The sequence below is a fragment of the Ambystoma mexicanum genome, chromosome 8, assembly GCF_040938575.1.
Source record: "Ambystoma mexicanum isolate Mex_15411 chromosome 8, UKY_AmexF1_1, whole genome shotgun sequence".
Classification (NCBI taxonomy): domain Eukaryota; kingdom Metazoa; phylum Chordata; class Amphibia; order Caudata; family Ambystomatidae; genus Ambystoma; species Ambystoma mexicanum.
In genome coordinates, this window is record NC_090929.1 from 1,307,262,795 (window position 1) to 1,307,287,049 (window position 24,255).

The window sequence follows — 24,255 nt, forward strand, 5'->3', positions numbered from 1 at the left end:
CCACACTCTCCTTCTCTCCTCACATCTCTGACGTCTCTAAGAAATCAAACTACCAACTGCAACTCCTCAGAGGTATTCTTCCTTTCCTCCCCTTCCCCCCGAAGCTCTGTCTCCAGAGCTCTGGTTCTCTCTAGGCTTGACTGATGCAACAGCCTCTTTTTAAATCTTTCTGCCTCTACAACTCATCCAGAACAGGACTGCAAGACTTGTCCTTGGCCTCAAGCCCAGGGATCCTATCTCTCCAGCCCTTAAATCTCTCCATTGGCTCCCAGTGGCTGCAAGGATCAAGTTCAAGACCCGTTGCATTGTCCACAAGGCCATCTGGGGCCTGGGACCGTAATACCTCCAACTCTCTCTTCAGGAATATCTTCCTACTGAAGCTCTTCACGAGGGTCAGGCGCTTCTCCAAGCAACGAGTTAGGGGCAGATCTCCCTTCGGCTTGCACCTCCCTCTGGAACAACATCCCTGCCTCTCTGAAACTTGAGCAGAACCATCTCCGGTTCCGGAAGCACCTGAAGACGTTCCCCTTTGCTTCTACCTTCCATCTTCCTCTTCCCTGCTGATCTCCTGTCTGATACTGCACTTGTCACATGGCTACCCTCTGAACTTCAGGCCCAGGTCCCTGCCCACCCGGTCGCACACCTGCACTGCTTCCTGGCAACCCTTGCAGTTGGGTTTGTATCTGCAACCCTACAGTCCCTTTACATGGACTTATCAGACAATTGTTGTCTGTACTTAACCCTTGCACTGCCACTAGCTGGCAGGACTATTTGTTTTTGATCCTGTGTCCTGCACTTGCTCTTCCCTCCTTTCCCTAGCACTTTCCCCTTCCCTCTCGCCTGAACTTGTGCAATCTCAATGTCACTAGGCCTAGTAAGATCGTTGTCTTGTCCTGCCTTTGTTTCCCCTCCCTTTCCTCGTTGCGTCTTGAAACACTTGTGTATAGGCCCATTATAAATGTCATATCATATGTGCTGTTCACAAAGTGTGGGTGAGGAGCACTCCATACTTGCTGATGTGCTGCCCAGAGTGACCATCTAATACATATCTCACATGCTGCTCCTGAAGCAGGGATTGTGCTCAGAGCTTTCTCTTCAAAATGTTCTATGGGTATCGGAGCACATCTGCTGGCTCACAGACACTTCTCCCTCCAGCACAAACTACGTGCCACAGGGATGATCGTGCCCACGTAGCAGATCAACAAACTTTTAACATTATATATGTGCCCAGTAATAGTAAATGGCTGCATGTGCCCCTCTAGTTGTACCGGGTGTTATGGAGAATTCTCATACACGTGCTAATTCCCTTCACCTTAGAGACCCCCAGCAACATTGCTGGATTTTGAGGACTTGGTTTTTTTACCTGGAAAGAGTGTGAGCCTTTTTTCCCCCCACTCTTTCGTGTATTTTGATGTGCGCTTACATGTGTGCTCTTTCATTATGGAGTTTTAGATAACTCCATAGGAATCATCGTTTCATGTGTGTCACACAGCACCTTTGGTGCAGTGACAAAGGGGGGTCTTTTTAGACTTCCCACAGGTTTAAATACCTTCTCTAGGATAAACTACTGTTTCCCAGAGAATGTAAAGTGAAATTGACTTTACTAGTCTTTCCAAATTCGTAGACCCAGCACACACCATCTTACAATGGAGTGCTGAAGGGGTTACATAGTATCCACTGTGTCTAAATACTCACGTAGCTGTCAAATGCTACCCTTTCCTATTGAAAAGGCTGGTGGCAATGGTTTTACAACGAACTACCATGATTTTTCCCGACCACGAACACCGGTAGTTAAAAATCACAGGAGCCATGTTTTTCAAGATATCACCTTAAGCCCCTTTGTTTAAACAGGTCCTGGTCTTCTTTTTTTACCGTTTCTTTTTGTAAAGGTCCTTCTAGTGTTTGTCTCTGTGCGCTGAACCAGGTTTGGTCCCTTTGTTCGCATGCCTTTGGCGGGCTTCAGGACTGAAGATTGCCTCTGGCGTCTGAGTGTCTGGGGTGGGCAGGAAGTGAGGGACGTGCCCGAAACTCCCTGTGCTTAGTCTCCTAGGAGACCCAAATGCACTCTGGCGTGATTGGCTGGCTGACTGTCTGGCAAAGACACCCACCCTGCTGGGTGAGTGACAGCTATGTTAGAATGAAAGGGAGAAAACTGTTTAAAAAGCTAGTCTCCAGGACTGGAAAGCAGAGCCGTCCACTGGAATGAAAGAACCGAAGACAAGCTGGAAGAGGACGGCTGCTGCAACTCCTGGACCGTTGGTTTGCCCGGTGAAGCCCTACTGCAGGTCTGAATTGCCAAACTCCATTCGACAGTGAAGCTCCTTCAAGGACGGCTTCTTCCTTTGAGTTGGTGGGACCAATCAACTCATAAGACACCTGGATACAATTCTCAAAGCTGGTTAGGATTCACCAGGGAGAGGGACACCAGTTTGTGTTCTTGAATCTAAAGCTACTGGAACTGAAGTGACTCCATCTTGTTTGCTTTTTCGATGATCCCCTGCAGTGCAGGAGTCCCCCGACGTCCTCCCTCTTGTGCCCACAACTGAGGCTCAGGAACAGTGAGATCTGCAGGACCTGCCAGGAACCAACGTCTTCACCTGCATTTTTTTTTCTTCATACTAAGGTACTATGCCAACCCGAATGAGAGAACGCCACTCTCATGGTGAAAGTTCATGAAACTTTCCCAACTTGTAGGCCTAATCAGCTTGTGACCCGACAAATTATTTTTTTTCGCCTAAACTACTTCTGAGAACTTTTGCAAAGACTTTACCGTTTGATACCAGAACTGCTCTTTCCAATCCAGAACACTAGCCCATTGACTTTGGCCTGGCCTATTGACTTGAACTGAACTCTTCTGGTGAACTGAAACTATTTGCACTGTTTAATAAGTATATTTGATCTATTCTACTTTCTTTTGTCCCTTTTGCTCACTTCTAACTGAACTGCCATTTTGCTCTTATTTCAGGGGAGCTCGAACCGTCTCCAAATTTTACAATTTTGTATTGAAGTGCATTGGTATATAATATAAGTTGCCTTCTTCTAGTGAAATATTTTCTAAATGATTGTGTAATAAATTACTAAGTGTTTTTACTAAGAAACATTGAGTATAAGTGTTTACTTGAACTACTGTGATTGAAAGTCCTCTTCACATTCACTCTTGAGATAAGCCTAGCTGCTCAGCTCGCTACCAAAAACTGTGTGGTACAGACTAATACCAAAGGTTGGTTTGGCCAACACCTGTTGTCCTAATTGTGTGTAGTGGTCCCAAAGGGTACTGGCTGCAATACTGCCTAACACCGGGCACAGTCCCTCTGGAGCATTGATCTCGGGTGGATAATGCGGACCGGACACTACACTAGGCAGTTACCAAGCGTCAGCACACACCTCCTAGATTAGCGCTGATCAGCTGTGTGTCTGTGCCACGGCCCACTTCATTCCCAGGCCCCCCTGCATCCGTAGGGAGAACAAGGTCTTCCACATCAAATGCGGCCTCCCAGCATATAAAGCGGCCCCCCAATGCAAGCCACAGACCCAGTGTCATAGGTGACCGCCGCAGCACTCCACGTAATGGAAGCTCACCACGGCAATCTGCAGAGATGTGCTCACTAGCATGAAGCACCCGTAGGCCCTCTTTAGACGTTCCCAAAACTTCAGTGTAAACCTGCTCTCAGATTCCTGGATGCCGGCATCACGGCGGTAAGTCAAATGGGCAAACCGCCACAGGCAGCGGGTGGCAGGGGTGGGGGGGTCAAATACACACTCCAGCATTATAACCTTTTACGGATCACTAAGAACGTAAAATCAGGTCGATTGCACTAATTTGTTTCGTAATTTGCGCTAGTCTTTGTGCCATCAAGCACAGCTTCACAGCTAAGCAGCCATCATGCTTGGCTGCTCCGGAGCACCCCCGGGGTAGGTGGTGTTGTCTTTTGGTGCTCAATAAGTAGCCCAGGTCATCTTGAAAATAAACCCTACACATGCGTTTCCTTCTTTCTGCACCTTATTTGTTAAAGTCTTTTAGCCACAATCTGGAATTTTTCCTGCTTAGGAGTCCCTCTTTCTGTGTTGATGTTCCTGGATTCTTGCCTTCCATGTTCTTCAGTCTGTTGAAGTAGTTTGTGATGTTCTAAATCAATCTGTTTTCTTGGTTACTGAAGTGTCTAAGCCATGGGACATTCACCCCCTGCCCAGAAGAACTTTACTATCGATTTCTGTTTCATATTAGGAGTTCAGGTATTTGTCCAGCATGCCTGGCTGAAACAAGTGCCTACTTTTGTCTGATAAGCATACTTGCTGTACCCAACTGGCTGAACCTTGCTTCCCTTTTTCTCAGTGGAGGCCTGGTCTCCCAGAATGTAACGCTTTTGGAAAACAATTTCTTTTGCAAAGTCTGGTGAGAGACAGAAATTCACATCTGTTGACAAATGATCTTCGTATTCTTGGAGTTTGGAGGATTTTACGGATATATTGGCAGATAACGATTAGGTGTTATGAGGGAGTCCCTTCAGTGTTGGTTCCAGCAGTTTTCCCTATGGGCTGTTGGCATGTGTAGTGTTGGTTGAAAGCCTAATTTAAGGAGCGTTGGCATCCCTTATTCAATGAACGCCAGAGTCCCCTCATCTGGTTTTTGGCTATCCTAAAAATAAAAAAAAGGTCCCAAATTGTATATTCCAAATGTCTTGCTGTCACCAACAGGGATGCTTTGATCTACAAATATGCAGCGTTTTCTATACAGAGTCAGAAGAATCGTTTTTGAGTCTCTTGCAATGTCGTGGACATTATTACAACACCACTTCCAATTATTCAGACTTCCTGGTACATCGGCTTGGATGTTTTTCTTTTCAGTGTCTATTGGGAACATGAGGGTCGAGCCTTCTGGGATCAAGTGTAGATTACTGTTAATCTTTAAGATGGTGTCATTGCAGCCCTTTTTGGATACATTCACGGTGGTCTTGGTCACAGTGTGAAATAAGCCCTTATTCACATTGACATGTTTTATCCTCATCACAAAGAGGGATATGTGGAATTTGCCTTAACAGCACAGTGTACTGCTTAGTATAGGGTGGGCAGACAATAGTTATTTTCTTGAGAGGCTTACAATAAGGCAATATCTTCTGGAGTGGGGCCTGTGATGGAGTCACCCCGGATGTAGTCTGTCATGACTGGTACAATGGGATAGTGTAAAGAAGCAAGATAACTTTTCATCACTGTCCCAGCTGAGAGGTAAATGAAGAATTTATAAGAGCTGTGGTAGGTTAAGAGAAGAAGACAGACCAAGTAGTGACATTTTCAAAATGTATTTCTTTATTTAAATGATAAGGAAAAGGACTCTCTGTCCCTATTCTAAGGTTTTGCCCTACCTAACACAAAAGTAACTGGGGTGCTCAATGTCAATAGTACAGTCCAAAACAAGTCTTCCGTCCCCAAAGCTAAAGCATGCTAACCCTGAACTAAGCAAAGTAAAACAAATGTCCAGGAGAATGACTCCCTTTTCCTGGGCAACTGGGCAAGCCTGGACTTTAATAAGTAATTATTAAATAGTTCTTGGTTATTTCCCAAATCAGTTTCTTTCAATTCTGCCAGGGGACTCTTCCACCTCCTGGGTATCCAGTTTTCTTCCTGGATATAAGTCACTTGATCAATTAAGGGTTTTGACGCTTATCCTTGAGAGCAACTTGCAGTGTGTCTCAACAATTTTTTACAGTTAAGTTTGAACACTAATCCTATGTATTTCTTATTTAGATGGGTCTTTCGCCATTCACTTCCCTTGGTTCTTGTCTGTTCACTAGAAGGTTTAGGCTTAGTTCCATATGTATTCAGACTATTAGGATTTGTTACAGCTTCACTGGGACGAGCAGGCTGTGTCCCACACTTATTCACACTCTGCTGAATATTTACTGCTTCATTGGGACGAGTAGTCAGTGGCCCGTATGTGTCCCAATACTATGGAATAGTTACTGCTTCACTGAAACAAGTAGGTTGTCTGTCCCTTCCTCCGTTGTTCCGCCCCAGGACCTCCGCCTCTCCAGTAACCTTTCTCCATATGGGTTAGCATCACTGGTTAGCTGCTCGGAACCGGTTATCCATCTGCTTTCTCTCCAGTGTGGCTCGTTATTGCCACTGTTGGAGCATTCGCAGAGTCGTTCACAGACCGCATAGTCCACCTTCCCCAAGTCACGTCACTGCTCTTCAGCTGCTGCTTTTCTTGGGTTTGGCTTCCCCAGCATGACACGGTCCTCCATGTCGTCCCTCTCCAATGCTGATCCACATGACAGAGGATTTCCCGTTACGTGCTTGAGTCTGATACGTCTCAGGTTTGAACTTCCCAGGACTCTCTCCATGATTCTTCAACTCCTCCTCCTTTTATTTCGCTACTTGAAAGCTTTCTCATACATAGCTCGAGTCCTTCCTTTATGTTGGACTATCATTCTTTATTACTCCTTTCAACTTCCTTGTCACAGTGTCAGGCAATTTGCTATATTTACTGTTGCTTAAGCCTTTCCTCATCTCAGTGTCAGGCAAGCCTTCCTCTTCTTCTGAGATGTTACAATAGCAAACATCGATTAGTTCAAGATGTTTTTTCTGAAGCCGTGATGGTATGAGAGACTGATATGACAGGGGGTTAGGGAGTTCCTTGAAGGAATGGGAGTCCTTATCTCAGTCTCTCCCTTTGAGGTCTCGCTTACCACCACCCCTACGGGGAATATTGCATAGCGGGCTCACCTCCCAAACCTCACAATCTCGGTACGTACGAGTTTCTTTTTCTTGTTGAGTGTATCGAGGTCTGTATTAGCAGGAGTGGAAGATGCAGCGGTTTCCATAGAAATAGAGATAACACTGTAGGGACAACCTTGTACTGCAAACCCACTTCTAAGAACACCTTGCTATTGTTCTCTAGCTTTCACTCTGCAAGCTAGAAAGACAATTTTTCCGCTTAAGACGCAACTGTTCCACCCTTCCTGATTTTGTCCTAAAGAGTAAAGACCTGACTATTCGCCTTAAATACCGGGGCTATCCAGCATACATCATTCGCAGAGCTTACAAGAGAGCTAAACATACAAATAGAGAAGAAAGCCTCACTCCACGTCCCAAAGAAGAGAAAACAGACAAAATGACCTGCATTACCACATACATGGCAATCAGTAATCAACTGAAAAAACTGTGCTTAAACATTGGCATATCTTACATGATTCCTTTAGAGATGAGAAACTTTGTTTTGCATTTAAAAGATGTAAGAACCTAAAAGATAGGTTAGTTCACACCTTTGACGAACCCAAGGCTCCACTGAACTCTCAAACTACTCTCTGGCACATGCCCCCAGTTATTGGACATTTCCGATGCAGCTCGTGCTCAGTTTGCTCACTCACCAAGGACCTTAAAAACATTCATCTATATGGAATCAATTGGCAATATCACAATTTTTCGAACTGCAAAACAAAGTGGTCTGTGTATGGAATAAAATGTCCATGTGCTCTTATCTACATGGGAAAATGCAAACACGAGATTCGCCAACGAATCAGTGAGCATCGGTCTTGTCTCAAAAATGGGATTGAAGATAAACCAATGGTGGAACATTTTAAAGCCCTCAATCATAAGCATACTGACTTGATGTGGTTTGTAATACAAACAGTACAAAATCCTCCTCGAGGTGGCGATCGTGACCTTTTACTTACAAAATTGGAACAAAAATTGATACATCGTCTTGACTCAGTAAAGAAAGGCCTCAATATTTCAATAGAATGGATTCTTCTTTTTTCATTGATCTCTTTTTTTCATTAATTTCCTTCCTAGTCTCATGTCTCAAACAGCCTTGTACGTTTCATAATATCCTGACCGTCATTTTCTCATTTACAGTGTACCAACTACTTTTCTGTATGACCCAAGCTTAATGAGACGTTCTCTTGATCTATTAAACTGTTTAGATTTTGCCAAATATTTAAACAAGAGAATGAAATTTTAATACAATGCCTCACTGTCTGCTTGAATTGTACTCTAGTCCATTGACGTGCCCTGATAACATGTTTAGAGGTCATAAATGTGAGCAAATGAATGTACCAAATAAAGCACTGGCCCGCTGTTTACATGAATTGTTCTTTTTGAGACTATGCATGACACTGCCTTTATAGCTATTAGCATGCAGTATTCTGACCCAGTGTTTTATCACCTGAATCTCATCGTGTGACCTAGCTTCTTCCATTTTTTACAGTGCAACTTGATTTGTGCAAGTGAAAATACGTAAACACTTTTTCGAAAATGTTAGCATGTACATTTGATGTTTATGTAATACACATTGTGTCAATTACTGTAATTATTGATTTACTTTCACAACACCATTACACTAGTACTGAAGTTGACACACTCCTACTTTCAGGCAACCTTTCTGATTCATACCGCTGCCTTCTGTTTCCCATAGCCATGCTGTACTACTACTAAACAGATTATAAATAAACGGGGTGTACCAAATTAAGTCCCTGATCCTTCAGGTAAGATACATAACATTAAAGTGAGAGGTTGACCAGTAAATCAGGATGCCACAGGTCGTTCAATAATTACACATTTTAATCAATAATTCATCACATCAACTCTCAATCCCACATTTTATCATTCATACATTCATAAATGGTTCTGTTTGCCAAATTGTTCATATAGAAGACTATATGAATAATCTGGCAAACAGAACCAGAGATACGACACCTAAAACTAAGGACTGGGTCATAAACGTTTGCAAAATGTATGGAAACATTGGTGTAGAACTAGAACATGATTATACAATGTATAATATGCCATATTGGTTTTATGAGAAAATGTTGGATTGAGAATTGATGTCTGAGATATAAAAGATATGCTTGATGGAATGAGATAATGGTTTTAATGAATACATACAGTTATATGTTGATGTGATGAATTATTGATTAAAATGTGTAATTATTGAACGACCTGTGTCATCCTGATCTACTAATAAACAGGCATGCAAAATCTTTTTTCGACTAATTCACTTTATATACCGCCTTGACCAGTGTTCATGCTTCTTTCCATTTAGAAATGTGTGAGTACACATCCAGAATCACCAATTAGCGGCTCCAGTGTTGTCTTAGGAAGCACTGCTATTGGCCACAGCAGACAATGCCCTTGCACGTCCTGTCTCCCACAGCAACGGGAGCCTTTCCTTTGTTAGCAAATCACGTAGGCACCCGGGCCCCCAGCACGAATGTGCAAATCGAAAATACTAACTCGATCTTCTGTGGCACGAACAAGGTAAAGCTCCAGTGCTCCGTTCGTCCGTATTTTTCCACAATAATTCGTAGCAATCTGCCCGCAATATAGTCACCAGGCACTCTGTGTCTGCTTACCTTATTGATCTGTATTAAATACTTCCTTTAGATCATTTTTTATCGGCCCAAGCGAGCTATCTGTGTAGCCACTTATCGTGTATGCTAAAAACATGGATCCTTTTCCATTCCTACTTATTACACGTCCACCTTCTCGATAGTATGATTGCTTCCAATCACGTATTGCCCGATTTCTCTAGGGAAATAATGCCAGCCCCAGTCGGCCATTTTCGCCTCTGCTGCAACTGACTACATTACAAACGCTGGATGTCTTACTGATGTTACAACAGTCTGCAGTCTACCCTGCGTCCATTTACATCCTGTTTGCCAGGTACCTTACTTTCTTTAAATCCTTGATCCAGTCTCTACATCTTTTGTAGAGAGTAATTAGTGAATCTTGCTCCGACCATTGCAGGTCGTTGAATTCTTCCACACCTGCCGGCTTTCGCCATTTGTACTTGATTGCTTCGACAACTTTCCCATTACTTGGCGGTCTAATTTTGCAAGTCACCATTCACAGGTACTATTTTCCTTCGAGTATTATACATTTCAGCTTTCGTTCGATTCATTGAAATGAACTTTAAATAAAACCACACCTGATTATTACAGGTCCCTTGTGTAGTTACACACACGATGCCTTCCAATCCAGATTGCCGCCCACAGCCCGAGAGTGCACCCGAACCGACTAGCGGTATGTCGGTTCGGGTGCTTCTCCCCTTTTTTGCACTATTTCATTAGAGCACAGCCATTCTTTCGTGGCACACTCACTGACATGCTTTGTTTATATTGCTTTTAGATGATGCTTTGATTTATCGACCAAATATTCTACCCACTCCCAAGACTCTAAAGATGTCAAGTCCTGATCAGAGTTCGGAACTATTCTGTGAACTTCTTTACCCACCGACCACAGTATAGTCTTCTAACAACCAGAACTTGAAACACTTAACACAGTGTCGACAAGCCCTGTTATGAGCCATACATTCAATCATAGCTCATTACACAATATTATAAAAACTTGTTGCTTATAGCACTATATAAACAAATGTTAACATCAAATCCTTTGTCATGTTTCAAACCGACAGTGTATCTGACCTCTGTTCATTAGATATTGTGGTCCAATTTTTAAACACAATTGTAGTTGTCTAAATGTTCTCAATTTGTCTATATTTTTAAGAATAAAACAATTTTTACCTTATTTATGTGCACTACTGGTGTAATCTAATTATGTTACACTAGGGGCCTCATTACGATATTGAAGGTAGCCGTGGTGCTATTGGCGCCATGGCTGCCTCCAAAATCAGGTCAGGGTCCGGGTTCCCTGAATGGGGAATTACCGGGCCATTCCGAGTTTGGAGGGACCGGTAATTCCTTTTTCAGGGAACCCGGGCCCTGACCTTCCCCATTCCCATTCCCATTCCCATTCCCATTTGAGCCCCGATTAAGACCGGCCCGTTGTTAGCTCCCTGGTCCCCTCGCGGGACCCGCTCTGGACGTCTAGTAAAACCAGACGTCCACATCATCGGGTCCCGCAAGGGGACCTCGTAATATTGCGGAATGGGTTTAACGCTGCTGCCACCATTTGCGGCGCCCGTTAACCCATTCCGCAATACTTGTAATGTGGCCCTAGGTCTTGGAATCTTAACAACTGCTCTAGGGCCATCAGGGAGAGGTAGCCTTTGACTCAGTCTTTTGTTCTTCTGATGAGGAGCTACACAAAATAATAGTGAGCTGGAAATTGGTCATCATTTCCCACCCGTCTGTGGATTGAACATTTTAAAAGTGTTTATATTGCAGAGCACCCAATTCAATCCTTGGAAATAGTGTGTACCAGAGACTGCATCAGAATCAATGAACTCCCTCTAGAACCATCATTCTCACGAAGGGAAAAAAAAACATCGGTACTAACTCAAGTTACCACCCAGACACACACTCATGAAGGCAGCAATAAAGAACACTGTCACAACAAAAAAAAAACATCTTTGAATAAGGTATTTACAGTAGCTTTTGCACACCAATGCACACAAACTAAAATCGAGGATAATAACAGCTTCGACTTCAAAGAAATTTCGAAACACCAGAGAGATCGCAGCAATGTATCACAAGAACAAACAAAAAAGCATGATTGCTAACTGCCACCAATCAATTCGGATGATGCTAGTCCAGGCCTATGTTTTCTTTGTCTTCTGGAACTTGTAGTCCTTGATTAAGAATTAGGAAATTCACAATGACTTGCCTCATAATGCATGGAAAAACATGCAATAGTACTAGTGATATCCTCACGACCCTGCTGCACATGCATTGGAAACTGCATTTTACCATGATATGATAGGTTATGTATAACTCGCTTAATACTCAGAGGTTTCTAAGCACAGACCTGGGGATCGAACCTGTGTTGCTCTGTGTCGTCTTACTTCCAAGGCGAGCACATTGCCCCCGAGTTATCCTCCCGAGACACCATCACCCTATTATGTAAAATACCATATGCAGCAGAGCAGAGATGCGGCCTGTTGACTAGTAATGGAGGTAGAGCAGAGCACAAACATGCAACATTATTTCATGAAACTTACTTTGATGTTGGGAACTTGAAACAGGTCTTCCTCTTTAAGATCACGTAGTTTTATTCTACTTAAGTCCAGAGTGCTTGAGGAAGTCGATATTATTTCTGAAATGGCTCTGCTAATATCCACTGGTGAAAGGGTATCTGGAGATTGGTGCTTGCAATTGCTTTTAAAAGCTTCATTCTTCATTTCAAAATCCCCTGCCCCATTCATTTCTTTAGAGAAGCTCTTGTCCATTGGCCTCTCGGACTATAGTCATCAACACATTAGTTTAAGTCTGTAAATTAAAAATGAACATGTTTAAAAATTGGAAGCAAATTACTTCCATGTCCACAGATATGCAATTGAATAGTTAGGTAACATCAGAGGTAAAATTCCCCCATGTTCTGTCTTTTTCCATGTGAGAACACTAAAGAACTAAAGAACTGTAGGAATTATATTTAACACCAGAGACATTAAAAAAAAGAAATGACCACGAGAATATCCATTTCTGGAAAGCTTTCTTAAAAGTTCAAATCTCAGGGAGCCACCCGGCTCCCTGGGACTCTGACTAAAGTATGGAAGACTCCGGAGCATGACAATTCTTTCATGCCCCTTCTTTGGGAATTTACAATTTGACCTTCCCAACCACACGGATACACGAGGGGACCCCTATAATTAGGTGGGATTTCCTGTTTTCCAACTTGCCGACACGTCAATCTCTGAGTGTCTGCCCAGCTCTGATGAATGTGGCTTCTACCTCGATAATGCCACTGACACCGGTACGCGTTTTTGTGGCTCTTTTTTCAGCAATAACCGAGACAAGTAGACCACTTGCTTGAAACTTGCCTGGTTACCTGGTCTCATGAGTCCCCCTAAATAAGATGAAAAACTCCCCAAAATACTTCTAACTGGATTCTGGAATTACAATTAAAAAGACCAGAACAGAAAAAAAACCTGGGAGATTTGAAATTTTAAGAAACCTTGAAAGAATTGGATTCTATACATTAAGAAAAACGAATATGAACATCTAGTAGAAATACATATAGATGTATCCCTTTTGTATGTCCTGTGGATAGAGAAACTTAATAAAAATCTTATTTCATTTATGAAGCAGTTTTAAAGTAATTCTAAGTACCTCAACAAGAGGGCGAACCCTAATTCAACACAAAATAAAATATTTGACAAAAATACCTCCTACAGAATCGACCAACCGGAGTCCTCATGTGCGAATATTCCAGAGTAAAAACCATGACCTTGCAGGGTGCACGAATGCCCCCACCCCAATGTAAGAATACTTATGTTGCCTTTGGCCTTAATACCAGCAATAAACTGCAATGCCACAGTAAGAAAACATGCTCTTGCCGGCTAGTAGCTAAGCAGGCTGAGCGCATGCTGTCGTAATCAGAGTGTGATTTTCAGGTTCAAATCCTGGAAAGGCCAACTCTGCATTTCATACTTCAAAGTAACCTCCCTGATCTTTACCCTCCTCTACAGAGCGTGACCTATTATATTGCTTTTGCACCTTGTTACCTCTCTCTTATTCTGTACTGTACTGCTCACCAAGTTGTACCAGCGCCGTGATACTTATGGGTTTGGGCGCCATCAATAAATGCAATAAATAAATAGCTAATTGAATGAGAGCAAACTTCAGCTGGGTGATATATTTTATGTAAATATGTTATATGTACAATGTTTTGGCAAATGCGCTATATAAATAGCATATCATTATATAAATCCCCCCATATTAGAACACTTATGTTGCACTCATCATGTTATATACCCCCATGTAAGAATATTTATGTTGCCTTTGACCTTAACGCCAGTAAAATAAAAAGCAAAGTCAAAATAAGGAAACGTGCCTTCCCCATGTAAGAACACTAATCATGTTGCCTTTGACCTTAATGCGAGTACAACATTCCATGCCACATTAAGACCCAGCCAGGCCAGCCCCACTGTACTATTCCCTCCCCCACCCCCACTCCAAACCCACCATCACATAAAAACACTCAAATTGGCTTTCCTTTGCCCAAAAATGGCAGTAAAATATGCCATGCCATGTCAAAAAATGTTATGGTGCCAATGTCCCTCCCCAAGCCCCTGCTTGCATACACACAGATACACAGAGATATTGACACATTCAGACACGGCTGATCTGTCCTTCACACAAACACCCAGAACATTTAGACTGTGTGCTCTTTAACATGAACAGTCACACCCATGTACACCATTCACACTGCATTCAGTCATAGGTGTGCACTTGCAGACACCTCCTAGCATACAAACAATAAACCACTTAGACACTCCCTTGCATGCATGCATGCATGCATACATTCATAAATGCATGCATACATACATACATACATACATACATACAATCCCTGCATGCACACAAATACACTTTTTTGTTTGTTAATGACAATTATTGAAAGCATGGGCCATGTAAAAGCTAATACAGCAGTTAAGCCTTTAGCTGCAACATTGGGGACGGGGGCGTTTACTGTTATCCCCTGGGCAGCAGCGGTCAAAGTGGGTGGGAGCAGTGCCCCTCTGCTTTTATTTTAAAAAGAAATCATTCCGGGAATGGTTTTGTTTTAAAATAAAAGTGTAGGAAGAAGTTGAAACTTGCACTGCACTGAACATTCCCTTAATTAGCAGGTGTGTTTACTTGGAGGTTTGGATTGCACATGGGAAGGGGCGTGGTGATGGGGTTTGTGGGGAGCAGGGGCAGGTCAGCAGGGAACCTAGTTCCACTACTTCTTTTCGTACGCTTCGACCACTGCTGGGCAGGCTTTTGTCCTCTGCCTGTATTTTCACTTCAATGACTGTTTTCTCACCTGGAGAACGATGTATTTGCTTTAGTAAATACACCGCTCTCTGAGGTAAGAAATGTGGCAAGTTCTTGACGGCTGAGCCCGGACTGTGTGTAATAGCAGAGTGATGCCTGATGTGTCAGAGCGGGGGTCGGGGGGGAGTTAGCCCTCCCAAGCCCATGCATGGCACCGCCCCTGACCCCAACAGCCACTAGTACTGTATTTGACCTTGAAAGGACCGCTTTTCCCGGGAGATCGTTGAAGAGCACCCACAATGAAATGCACCAGAAAAAAGACCCTATGGCTTTTCTGTTTGCAGTATGGTTTATTGGGGTTGCTTTCGCTAATGCAGGGATCTGCAACCTTTTGCTCTCCAGATGTTTTGGATGTGTGAAATCTCACAAGCGCTAGCCAACATAGTGAAAGGGGAAGGACCATGGGATTGGTAGCGCAAAACAACTGTGGCCCTGCAGGTTGCAAATCTGTGCTCTATCGCAACTTAAAATGCTCAAATTCAGGAAATTCTTGCAACATGTAATCTATGCAAGCAACCAGTGACATAAAATGAATCCACGGAAATAAGGAAAGCCTACATGGCTAAATAACACATTCTAATGCATCATGGGCATATCCACTTGAGTAAAAGATACCCTCGAAAACAGAACCATGTGAGGGAAGCAGAAGTTAGTACTTGTCAAGGGTATTACAGAGAACAGTAAGATGTAAAAGATAAAAATTATTACCATGGAAGCAACATGTGGCAAATGAAAAGTTTAAAACGTCAAGCTTAAAAAAAATGTATGTTTTTAAATGTAATTCTTGACATACTAGCAGTTGTATCCATGTTTCGCACGGTAATTCCTACAAAAGGAAAATTAGACCAAGGTATATTCATATTTTATACTTTTTACATCGTCTGCACCACAGAACCTACCCACATGCCAAACTCCAGGTTTGCAGCATGTTGGGAAGTATGCTGAACATTTCGAACAGACCCACACACATATTCAAGCATTGTAGGCTGCTTAAACAAAGAAAAACATTTTTTAATAACACAGTTAGAAAAATGTATATTGTATATACTTTTAAATTGTCTACACTATGGAACCTAACCACATGCCAAATTTCGGGTTTGTAGCATGTTAGGAAGCATACTGGACATTTCCAACAGACACACACATCCACAAAATGTCTCTTATTACATGGCCTCCGACAGTGGCCATGTAGTGATGATTAAGTTGCTCAACCCACAGGAAGAGCACTTTTTGGGCGGCTTATAACTTTGCCCCCCCAGACGAATCCTCAAGAAATTTTGCAAACAAAGTATACGGTCCGTCACATTGATTCTGCGAAATTTGGTGAATTTTCGTTCCGGTGGGGGGGCTGGGCAAATTTGTGGCAGGAGCGGCGGCTTGGTCTTAAAAGCGTACTTTTGTAAATTCTGTATAAATCTATCCAGTATTTCTTTTTAAAACGGACAAAAGTAGGTAAAAGAAATTAGTGATATCTGGGTTCGGTCTGCAGACTCGCTTCCCTGTTCGGTCAGCGTATGGGCCTCAGATTGGCCCTGACTGAAGCGTGAGGTCCACTGACATGGGACGCGCCGCTGAATGGATGAAGAGGGTGCGCCATCGTTTTTGGAAATGTTGCATTTTGGATTCCGCGAAGATCGCTGTAAAAACATGTTAAAAAACATAACATTGCAATTGTCAAACTAATGAAATAATATCTGGGGAAGTGAGGGATAAGGAGGATGGGATGGGATATGGCCATACAAAGCCCCAAAACGGGTCTGTTTTTCATCTCCGAAGTCCGCAAACAGTCTGGATGCCCGAGGCATCCTGTGATGTGTGCAGACGTCTGAGATGTGTTTTGTTCGGTTTATGTGACAGAATGTTACATTTGACCAAAATTTGGTCAGTAACGTTTGATTGAATAAAAGCGATCAAATAGGCTAATACATGCCGAACATAGGGAGCGGAGGTTGCAGAGGTGTCCCCCGCTGTCTTTTTTCGGCATGTATTAACCTTTAGAGTTGCAGGGGTATCCCCCGCTTCCTCAATATTGGAGGCGGGGGACCAAAAAAAAATAAAAAATAATAAAATAAAGGACTCTGCCGCGTCGGATCCGACCCGCGGTGGGACGGACGGATTTGATGCTGCAGGGCAGAACTGGACCATGCAGCGAGGTAACAGGTAAGTGAGGTGGGGGGTGGAATAATGAAAAACAAAATTGTAATTCTGCAAAACTGACGGCATGCAACATCATACAATATGATGTTGTATGCGGTCTGATTTTTTTTTCCAATCTATTTTTTACGACTGATTTTTTTTTCAGTCAGATATACCTAAACCCTATTTCTGAATTACAGGGTTGGTGAAAAGAAGTTTTTGGATGGCCTATAACTTTGGCCCCACTCAAAGAAACTGCATGGAACTTTAGAATTTCATTCTAGACCCGACTCTGAATGGTTCTGCAAAGTTGGTGCTGTTTTGCCAAGAGGGAACAAAATTGAGGGGTGGGGGGTCCCAACATATTTTAGAGGCTTATAAATGTGGTGCCATTTGATGAATCTGCACATAACTTTGCAAAAAGAGGTTAGACCCAACCTTGAATGTGTGTGCAAAGTGTGGCTGTATTTTGTCAAGTGGGGGTTAAGTTATATGACTATTTTATAAATGCACATTTTGACACTTTTAAAAAAATAAAACATGTGCGAATTTGCAGCAAACCCATTCAAGGAGCATTGGGAAGGACCTGAAAGCATGGTTTTGCAAATGTGTACATGTTTTATTTTTTTAAAATTTTGTAATATAGGTACTAAAATAGTGGTATACCTTTGGTGTCTAAGGTTATAGCCTGTGACCATGGGAAGTGGCCAGATTGTCCAGCTTCTGGCCATGACCACGATGGACCAGCGATGGGGTTAAAGTAGGGATGGCCACCAGGGACCTGCTGGTAAAGCTTTTCAAAATCGTGATAGGTTTGAATGGTAAAATAAATTCTGATTGTAGATACAAGTGGATGGGATTGCAGCAAATATGTACGAGGAGGTTCAGCAAGAACTTCACAGCATAGTTTTGCAAATATGTCCTGTGTTATATTTTTTGGAAAGTGTGAAAATGCAAGTACACAACACTGATATAACATTGGTGTCTGGGCAATGGCTCTCGCTGTCAGCAAGTAGAAATGTGTACTGTAATTTACTTATTGGGGCATGCAGCATGGCCGAAGCGGTAGGCTTGAATGGGGAAAAAATATTCTGCTTGGGGTTACAGCCTGAAGTGGTGGACTAGATTACAACAAACTTGCGCGACGAGCATCAGCAAGGACCTGAAAGCATGTTTTTTTGGAAATATGTCTTGGGTTTTATTTTTCCAAAGTGTAAGACTGTAAGTACAAAAACTGCTGGTATAAATGTGGTTTCTGGGTAGTGGGCCTGGCCATTGGCAAACACAAACGTGGCCGAAGCCCATGCCCCATGGATTTGGGGACTGGCCGTGGCTGTAAGCTATGAGCACTGGCCACTGGTCACATTATTAGGGTATAGTGGACAGTGAGCTATGATGCAACGTAGGTGTAGTGAATGATAGGGGTGGTTAGGTGGGGCTGGGGTCATGGTCGAACCTTATGTCGTAGGCAATACAACAATGATTTGCATCCCAAGCATGCGCTGCTGATAATGACAGACATAAGTATGTGTTTCTTAAAGGTTTATAGTTACTTGATATATATGGAAAGAGGAATTATTAATAACGTATACACATTGATGTATGATCATGAAAAATGTTCACTTATTAGAACCTATTAAATTGACAGAAAAAACGTTGTTAAAAGGGACATTACGGTTAAGGTGCATCCCACCATTGGGACTCATCTGCTATAGTAGTTAGCCAGTGGCGTCCCACCTTGGCATCCCTTGGCACTTTCCTCCTGGGTTCTCATGAGCACTTGCCCATCCGTACTGCCCATTTATTTATGCACTTCTCTCACTGCACAATGCACATGTGCATTTATAGGAGCACTGCATGCTTTCTTTTTGTATTTGTAGAAGTAAGAGAAATGCAAAAGATTGTTACGTGGTAGTTGGTGTGTGGAAGCCTAATATGTTCTTAGGGTTATATGTGCAGTCTTTGGAAGCGATTGGTGGATGGATGTGTGACTGTTTGAAAGCAGTACAAATATAAAATTAAAAAGGGTAGAAGGGCTGCCCTGTGCGATGGTGTGCAGGTGCCATCCAGGTCTTTTAATGATCCATGTCCTGGAAAGAGGACTGTAGAGACCGTGCATAGTTATAAAGGTCCATTGTTTATGGTCCTTATTATATGCTATAGAAAGGCATTTGGGAAAGAAAATGGTTAGTCCTTTTATATTTTTCTCTAGCATATAATTGTGCATAATTTCCATTAGCATAATACAAAATGTTAATGGAAATGTTGCAGAATCTTATTGAGTCCAACTGCTTTACTGAGAAATGTAAAGTAAAGTAGAGCAGAGAAGATGGAGTCTATAAGATTATTTTTTTAGTTGTATTTTTTTTAACTGTGAAAGGTGGTTCCTAAAGGAACCTTTTTGGGTGTTTTCTTTTTCTTTTTTGCCAGAGCAGTCAGAAAGTAAGATGGGGAGAGAAATATGGAGGGGCAGGTGGACAGGGGAAGAAGTTGTGCGTGTGTTACTCTATGGTAGGGGGCTTTCTTTGGATTTGGTGTGGCGGCGCATGGAGTAGTCCCGTAGGAGTACTGTTCAGGTAGTCCGCGACTGTGTACAATGTTGCACTCAGTGCATTTCACTCTGTTAGCTTTAGCCTTTGGTACATTACCAATAGTGGTAAAGAACTGCCACACCCATTATTCTCTCTGGGTGCTAGAGGCAGGCACTTCCTCTACCTCATCTTATTGGTCCTCTTTATGGTTTTCTGAAGTAGTGTGCTTATTTAGTTGTGTAGGTCCTCCAGCTGGTAGTGGATCTTGGGGAGGAGGGGTGGCAATAGCCTATGACATTTTTAAGCTAAATAGCAGTTTTGCTAATATTCTTCCAAGTATGTGCGGTGTTCTCGATTGTTAATGGATAATGAGTAGGTGTAGGAGCTGTGCAAGGGTAAATTGTTAGCTACAAAGTTCCTAAATGAGCTGAAAAATGCATTTCTGAACTGTCCGTGAAGCACGAACCCGTTCACAAAGTGCTGACCCATTTGCGAACACGCCATTGTGACATGCTGGATCATGCGACACTGTCTGGAAAGTATGAGATGACGCCAGATGTTCACGAATGCCGACAAACACAAAAACAGTGGGAAAAGTTGCAAAAAGTGTGTAGAAGTGTTAATGATGCTAGAAGGTGCGAAATGGCAGAGGTTTAAGGTGAAACTTAGTGAATTGGACCCAAATGTTGCTATATTGGGGTAAGTATGATATTAGTAAATTGTGGAAAATTAAGGGTGCACTGGTAAAAACCTAGGAAATTCACTGAAAGAACTTTGTTAAAAGGGACGTTGTGGTTAAGCTGCACTAATAAAAACCAATGATATTAAATGAAAAAAATGTTTTTATAGGGGTGTTTAGTTTACAAGTAAAACCGATAAACCCCCAGAAATTCGCCAGTTATGGTAAGCTAAGCAACCATAACTCGCGCCACCAGCGTTCACTGCTAAGACTAACACCCAGGACACAAGAGTTGACATCACAAATGCCATTGAGGACATCACTGATGCCATCACATATTAAATTCATTTTAATAAACAGTCCCTACAAGGGGGTTGGTTTATAATGTTGGTAGCGAGATGTTAGGGGTGATTCGGGGATCTATCATGAACTACTTAATGTATTAAACAATGTGCTCATTTAAACAAAACATTGTATTGGAGGGTTTCTGTTAATACAGCAACCTAATAATATACACATAGGCCATGACTGCAGCATGCACTATAGAAGTACAGCGTTTTTAAAAAAAAATGTTATTAACCAGTAAAATAATAACTGCAACCCCATCAGAATTTTGACTAATGTTAATTATGGACTTGTGTAAGAGCGCAATACAAATAAAATATATCATATCATGGAATAAATAGCTAACAATTCAAGACTTACTACATACTTATGTTAGCACAAATAATACATATGAAGAGCCATAATGCATAGAAATCGGAGGCACAGAGGGAAACTCCACTAAGGAGGAACAAATCAACATCACCAGAAAATGACAATAAAATTAGAGTTCATCATCATGTATAAAAATCGATTGTGTGTTTGAGGAGGGCTTATTTCCTCATTTATGTGCACCACGAGCTGAGGCCAAACCCTAAGGAAAGTACCTTAAATTCAAAAGGAAAGTACATTAACATAGGACAAGGTTAACATCTAGATATATAGCACCTTTTGAATTTAAAAATTCTCACTGTCAGTGAGCCCAAACAACTGGCATACATATGTCAGTGAACAAAAACAAGTGGCGCAGATATGTGATGTAATCCGTGATGTCATCAATTACATTTGTGATGTCATTTTTGATGTCGTGGGTGTTAGTCTTGCAAAAACAAGGGTGGTCCTGGGAGTCCCTCTGCCAGCCAATAAGTCACAGGTTCCAGAGTCTTACCCAGATTCTTTAGCTCACTATCTTTCACAGTGGAGAAATATCCATAACATCAGTCTTTGTCCTGCCCTGGGGCAGTCCAGCACTGAAATGCCAGGCAATTCTCCTCTGAACAAGAGTACCGACAGCAACCCCATGCACGTGTTTCGGCTTCGTTGGGCCTCATCAGTAGGGTGGAGCTGTGCCTCTCTAAGAGCAAAGAGCAAGAGGTCCACGTCTGTATTACCCTAGTAACTTAGGGTGAGACCCAAAGTTACTTTAATTATGCAAAAACAATGGGGGGGCTGGACTCCCTCTGCTGCCCAATAGGGCCCAGTTTCGAGAGTCTTACCCGGATTCTTTAGCTCACTAGCTCTTTCATAGAGGAGAAATATCCATAACATATCAGTCTTTGTCCTGCCCTGGGGCAGTCCAGAACCGAAATGCCAGGCAATTCTTCTCTGAACAAGAGTACCAACAGCAACCCCAGACAAGTGTTTAGTGTCTTGGGTGTTAGTCTTAGCAGTGCACGGTTGTGGAGCGGGTTATGGTTGCTTCGCTTACCATAACTGGCGAATTTCTGTTCAGTGAAAAAAACGTTGTTAAAAGGGACATTATGGTTACAAGTAAAACCGAAAAACACCTCAAATTCGCCAGTTATGCTTAGCTAAGCAACCATAACTCACGCCACCACTGTGCACTGCTAAGACGAACACCTGGGACATGAACGATGACATCACATATCTGGGCCACTTGCTTTTGTTTACTGACATGATTAGGCTTATTTCTTGCTTTTAGTGACAATGAGAATTTCTAAAATTTAAAAAGGTGCTATATCTTAACCATAACGTCCCTTTAACAATGTTGTTGAATTTCATAGGTTTTTACCAGACCTCCCCCTTAATTTGCTACAAGTTCTATATACCTATTTTTAACCCCTTAACTGCCATGGGACCACCCCCCCCTGCCCACCGACCCCCCCACCCAGTGCCAAGAGCTTTTTTGGTGATTTCGGTATGTCGCCATTAAGCCCCTTGTAACGTTTTGGTTACATGAGATATCTTGGCTAAATTTGGCCCCTTTTTTCCCAAATATAGGCGGTCGTAACGCCACCAAGAAATCCTAGTTTGCTGTAGAGGGGCGAGAGAAAATAACCAAAAAGGGAGAAAATGTTTTTTTTAAAAAAATGGCAATAAAATGATGTACAAAGTAGACTGTGTTTTTTTCCTTGTAAGTGCCAGGAACAAATGGTTTACTGTGCCGAATTCCCCATTTTCCAGGCTTTCAGGAACAGGTTCAGTGGAAGCCACAAAAACATATTTTGATATGGTTACCAACCGTTTTGTGAGAGGTAGGTGATTTTGCCCTTTTTTTCCAATAGGACATGAGTGGACGGAATGGAAGAAAAGGGTAGGAAAGCTGAATAGGAGGACAGAAAGGCATACATTTCCGAAAAGTAGACACAATTCCAAGTTTAGGAAGAGGTGATTTGTGCAGGTCAGGCAACAACTATGTAGGGAAAAATTCCATAGTTTGGGGAAACATCCGGGAAAATGACAGAAAAAGGTATGTGGTGGACATGGTTGGCCCGGTAAGGCAATGGCTTATGTGAATTTTAAGAAAAACAATGCTCTGCTACATACCCCCGACTCTTCCAGTTAGGAAATCACACACTTTTTGTAATGTTTCACAAAACAACCAATACCACAAGCCAAAAACAGAAACATGGTACACAGGAGTTTTATGCATACGGCCTAAACAGATGTACTTAGCATGTGTAAATAAGGAAAACAAATGTGGTGCGGAAGGGCAAGCATACCGTTTTTGAAAGAGCACAGGCAGACCTTTTGATGGGTAGGTGTCTTGTGCAGGTTACAAAAGTGTATAGTGCCTAAAAAAGCGACTAAACGTAGGTCACATTTCGGACATGTAAAGGGTTGTGTGACAAAGGGCAGCTACTAACACAAAGAAAAAAGAGTGGGAATTATCCCATAAGCAGTGAGGAAAGGGATTAAGAACTAGACTAGAACAAGAGAGTCCACACTGCTGTGGGTTTAATTAATAATTAGTTCAAGTAAGAAGTTATTTGTCAAGGTGTACTACAAAAGGTATCACTCACTATTTTTAGGCTGTAACAGACTCTGAAAGCAAGCAGAGTAGTCTGATGATTGAGAAACCATAAAGAATATATTTATTTAACAAATAAACAGTTGTGTAAATAATACTTAAACTAAACATAAAGCAATATAACAAACATATAAATGCATTTGTTCAATGGGTGAAAGGTTAATAGTCAAAGAAACACCAAACACAAAAACTTAAATATGGGTTTTTCTTCAAACTTTTGAACAAAGAAAACAAAAGAGAATTCTAAAATAAACTGGACAACGAGCTGCCAACTGTATGGTGGCCTAGATCCCAGCCAATATTCTTATTTATGGCTTGTATTGGTCCACTGCTCAAGTTGTTCTCAAAAGAGTTGACAGTAGTAGAATTTGTTCTATGTCCTATGATTTGTTGACAGGTCTGCCTATGTGTGCGTGTCAAAAATTAGTGACAAACAGTAAATTTAAATTGACATCATTAGACCACGTTTCAGCAAAAATGCCACCTGTCTGGCCCATAGTTCCATGACATAGTTAAAGTTGCCAACTGGACCCTGTGGGGAAGCAGACAAACAAAGTAAATAATATGAAAGAGATGAACCCTTTCTATTCAACTACCCATATTGCTTAAAGAGAAAGTAAAACGCCAAAAGGCATAAAAATTACCAAGTCAATTTGCTGTGGGTGAGTAGAGATAGCCAGGCGCAAAGGTGAGCCAGGAATCCCAGCGCAGAGCGTCTGGATGGGTGGAAGCGGGGTGAACACACGGCAGGGCTGCATCAACAGACAAGGGGCCACATCGGAGAAAACACGCTCTCTGGCAATTAAATAAAAGAAGTTTTTAGAAACAAGGGTGCATGAATGAAGCTACATAAGTAATATGTTAAAAAAAGGGGTGACTACC

The 24,255-nt window shown here is 42.2% G+C and overlaps 1 protein-coding gene across 3 annotated transcripts in view; it reads right to left on the minus strand.

Annotated features, from left to right (window-relative positions):
• Positions 1-24,255, minus strand: part of LRRC27 (leucine rich repeat containing 27) — a 750,327-nt gene that overhangs the window by 532,845 nt on the left and 193,227 nt on the right. For all 3 annotated transcript variants that reach the window (XM_069611415.1, XM_069611417.1, XM_069611416.1), the window contains exon 2: positions 11,897-12,164. In XM_069611415.1, coding sequence (XP_069467516.1) covers positions 11,897-12,124 — 228 coding nt within the window. In that variant the 5' untranslated portion in view covers positions 12,125-12,164. The remainder of the gene's footprint in view (positions 1-11,896; positions 12,165-24,255) is intronic.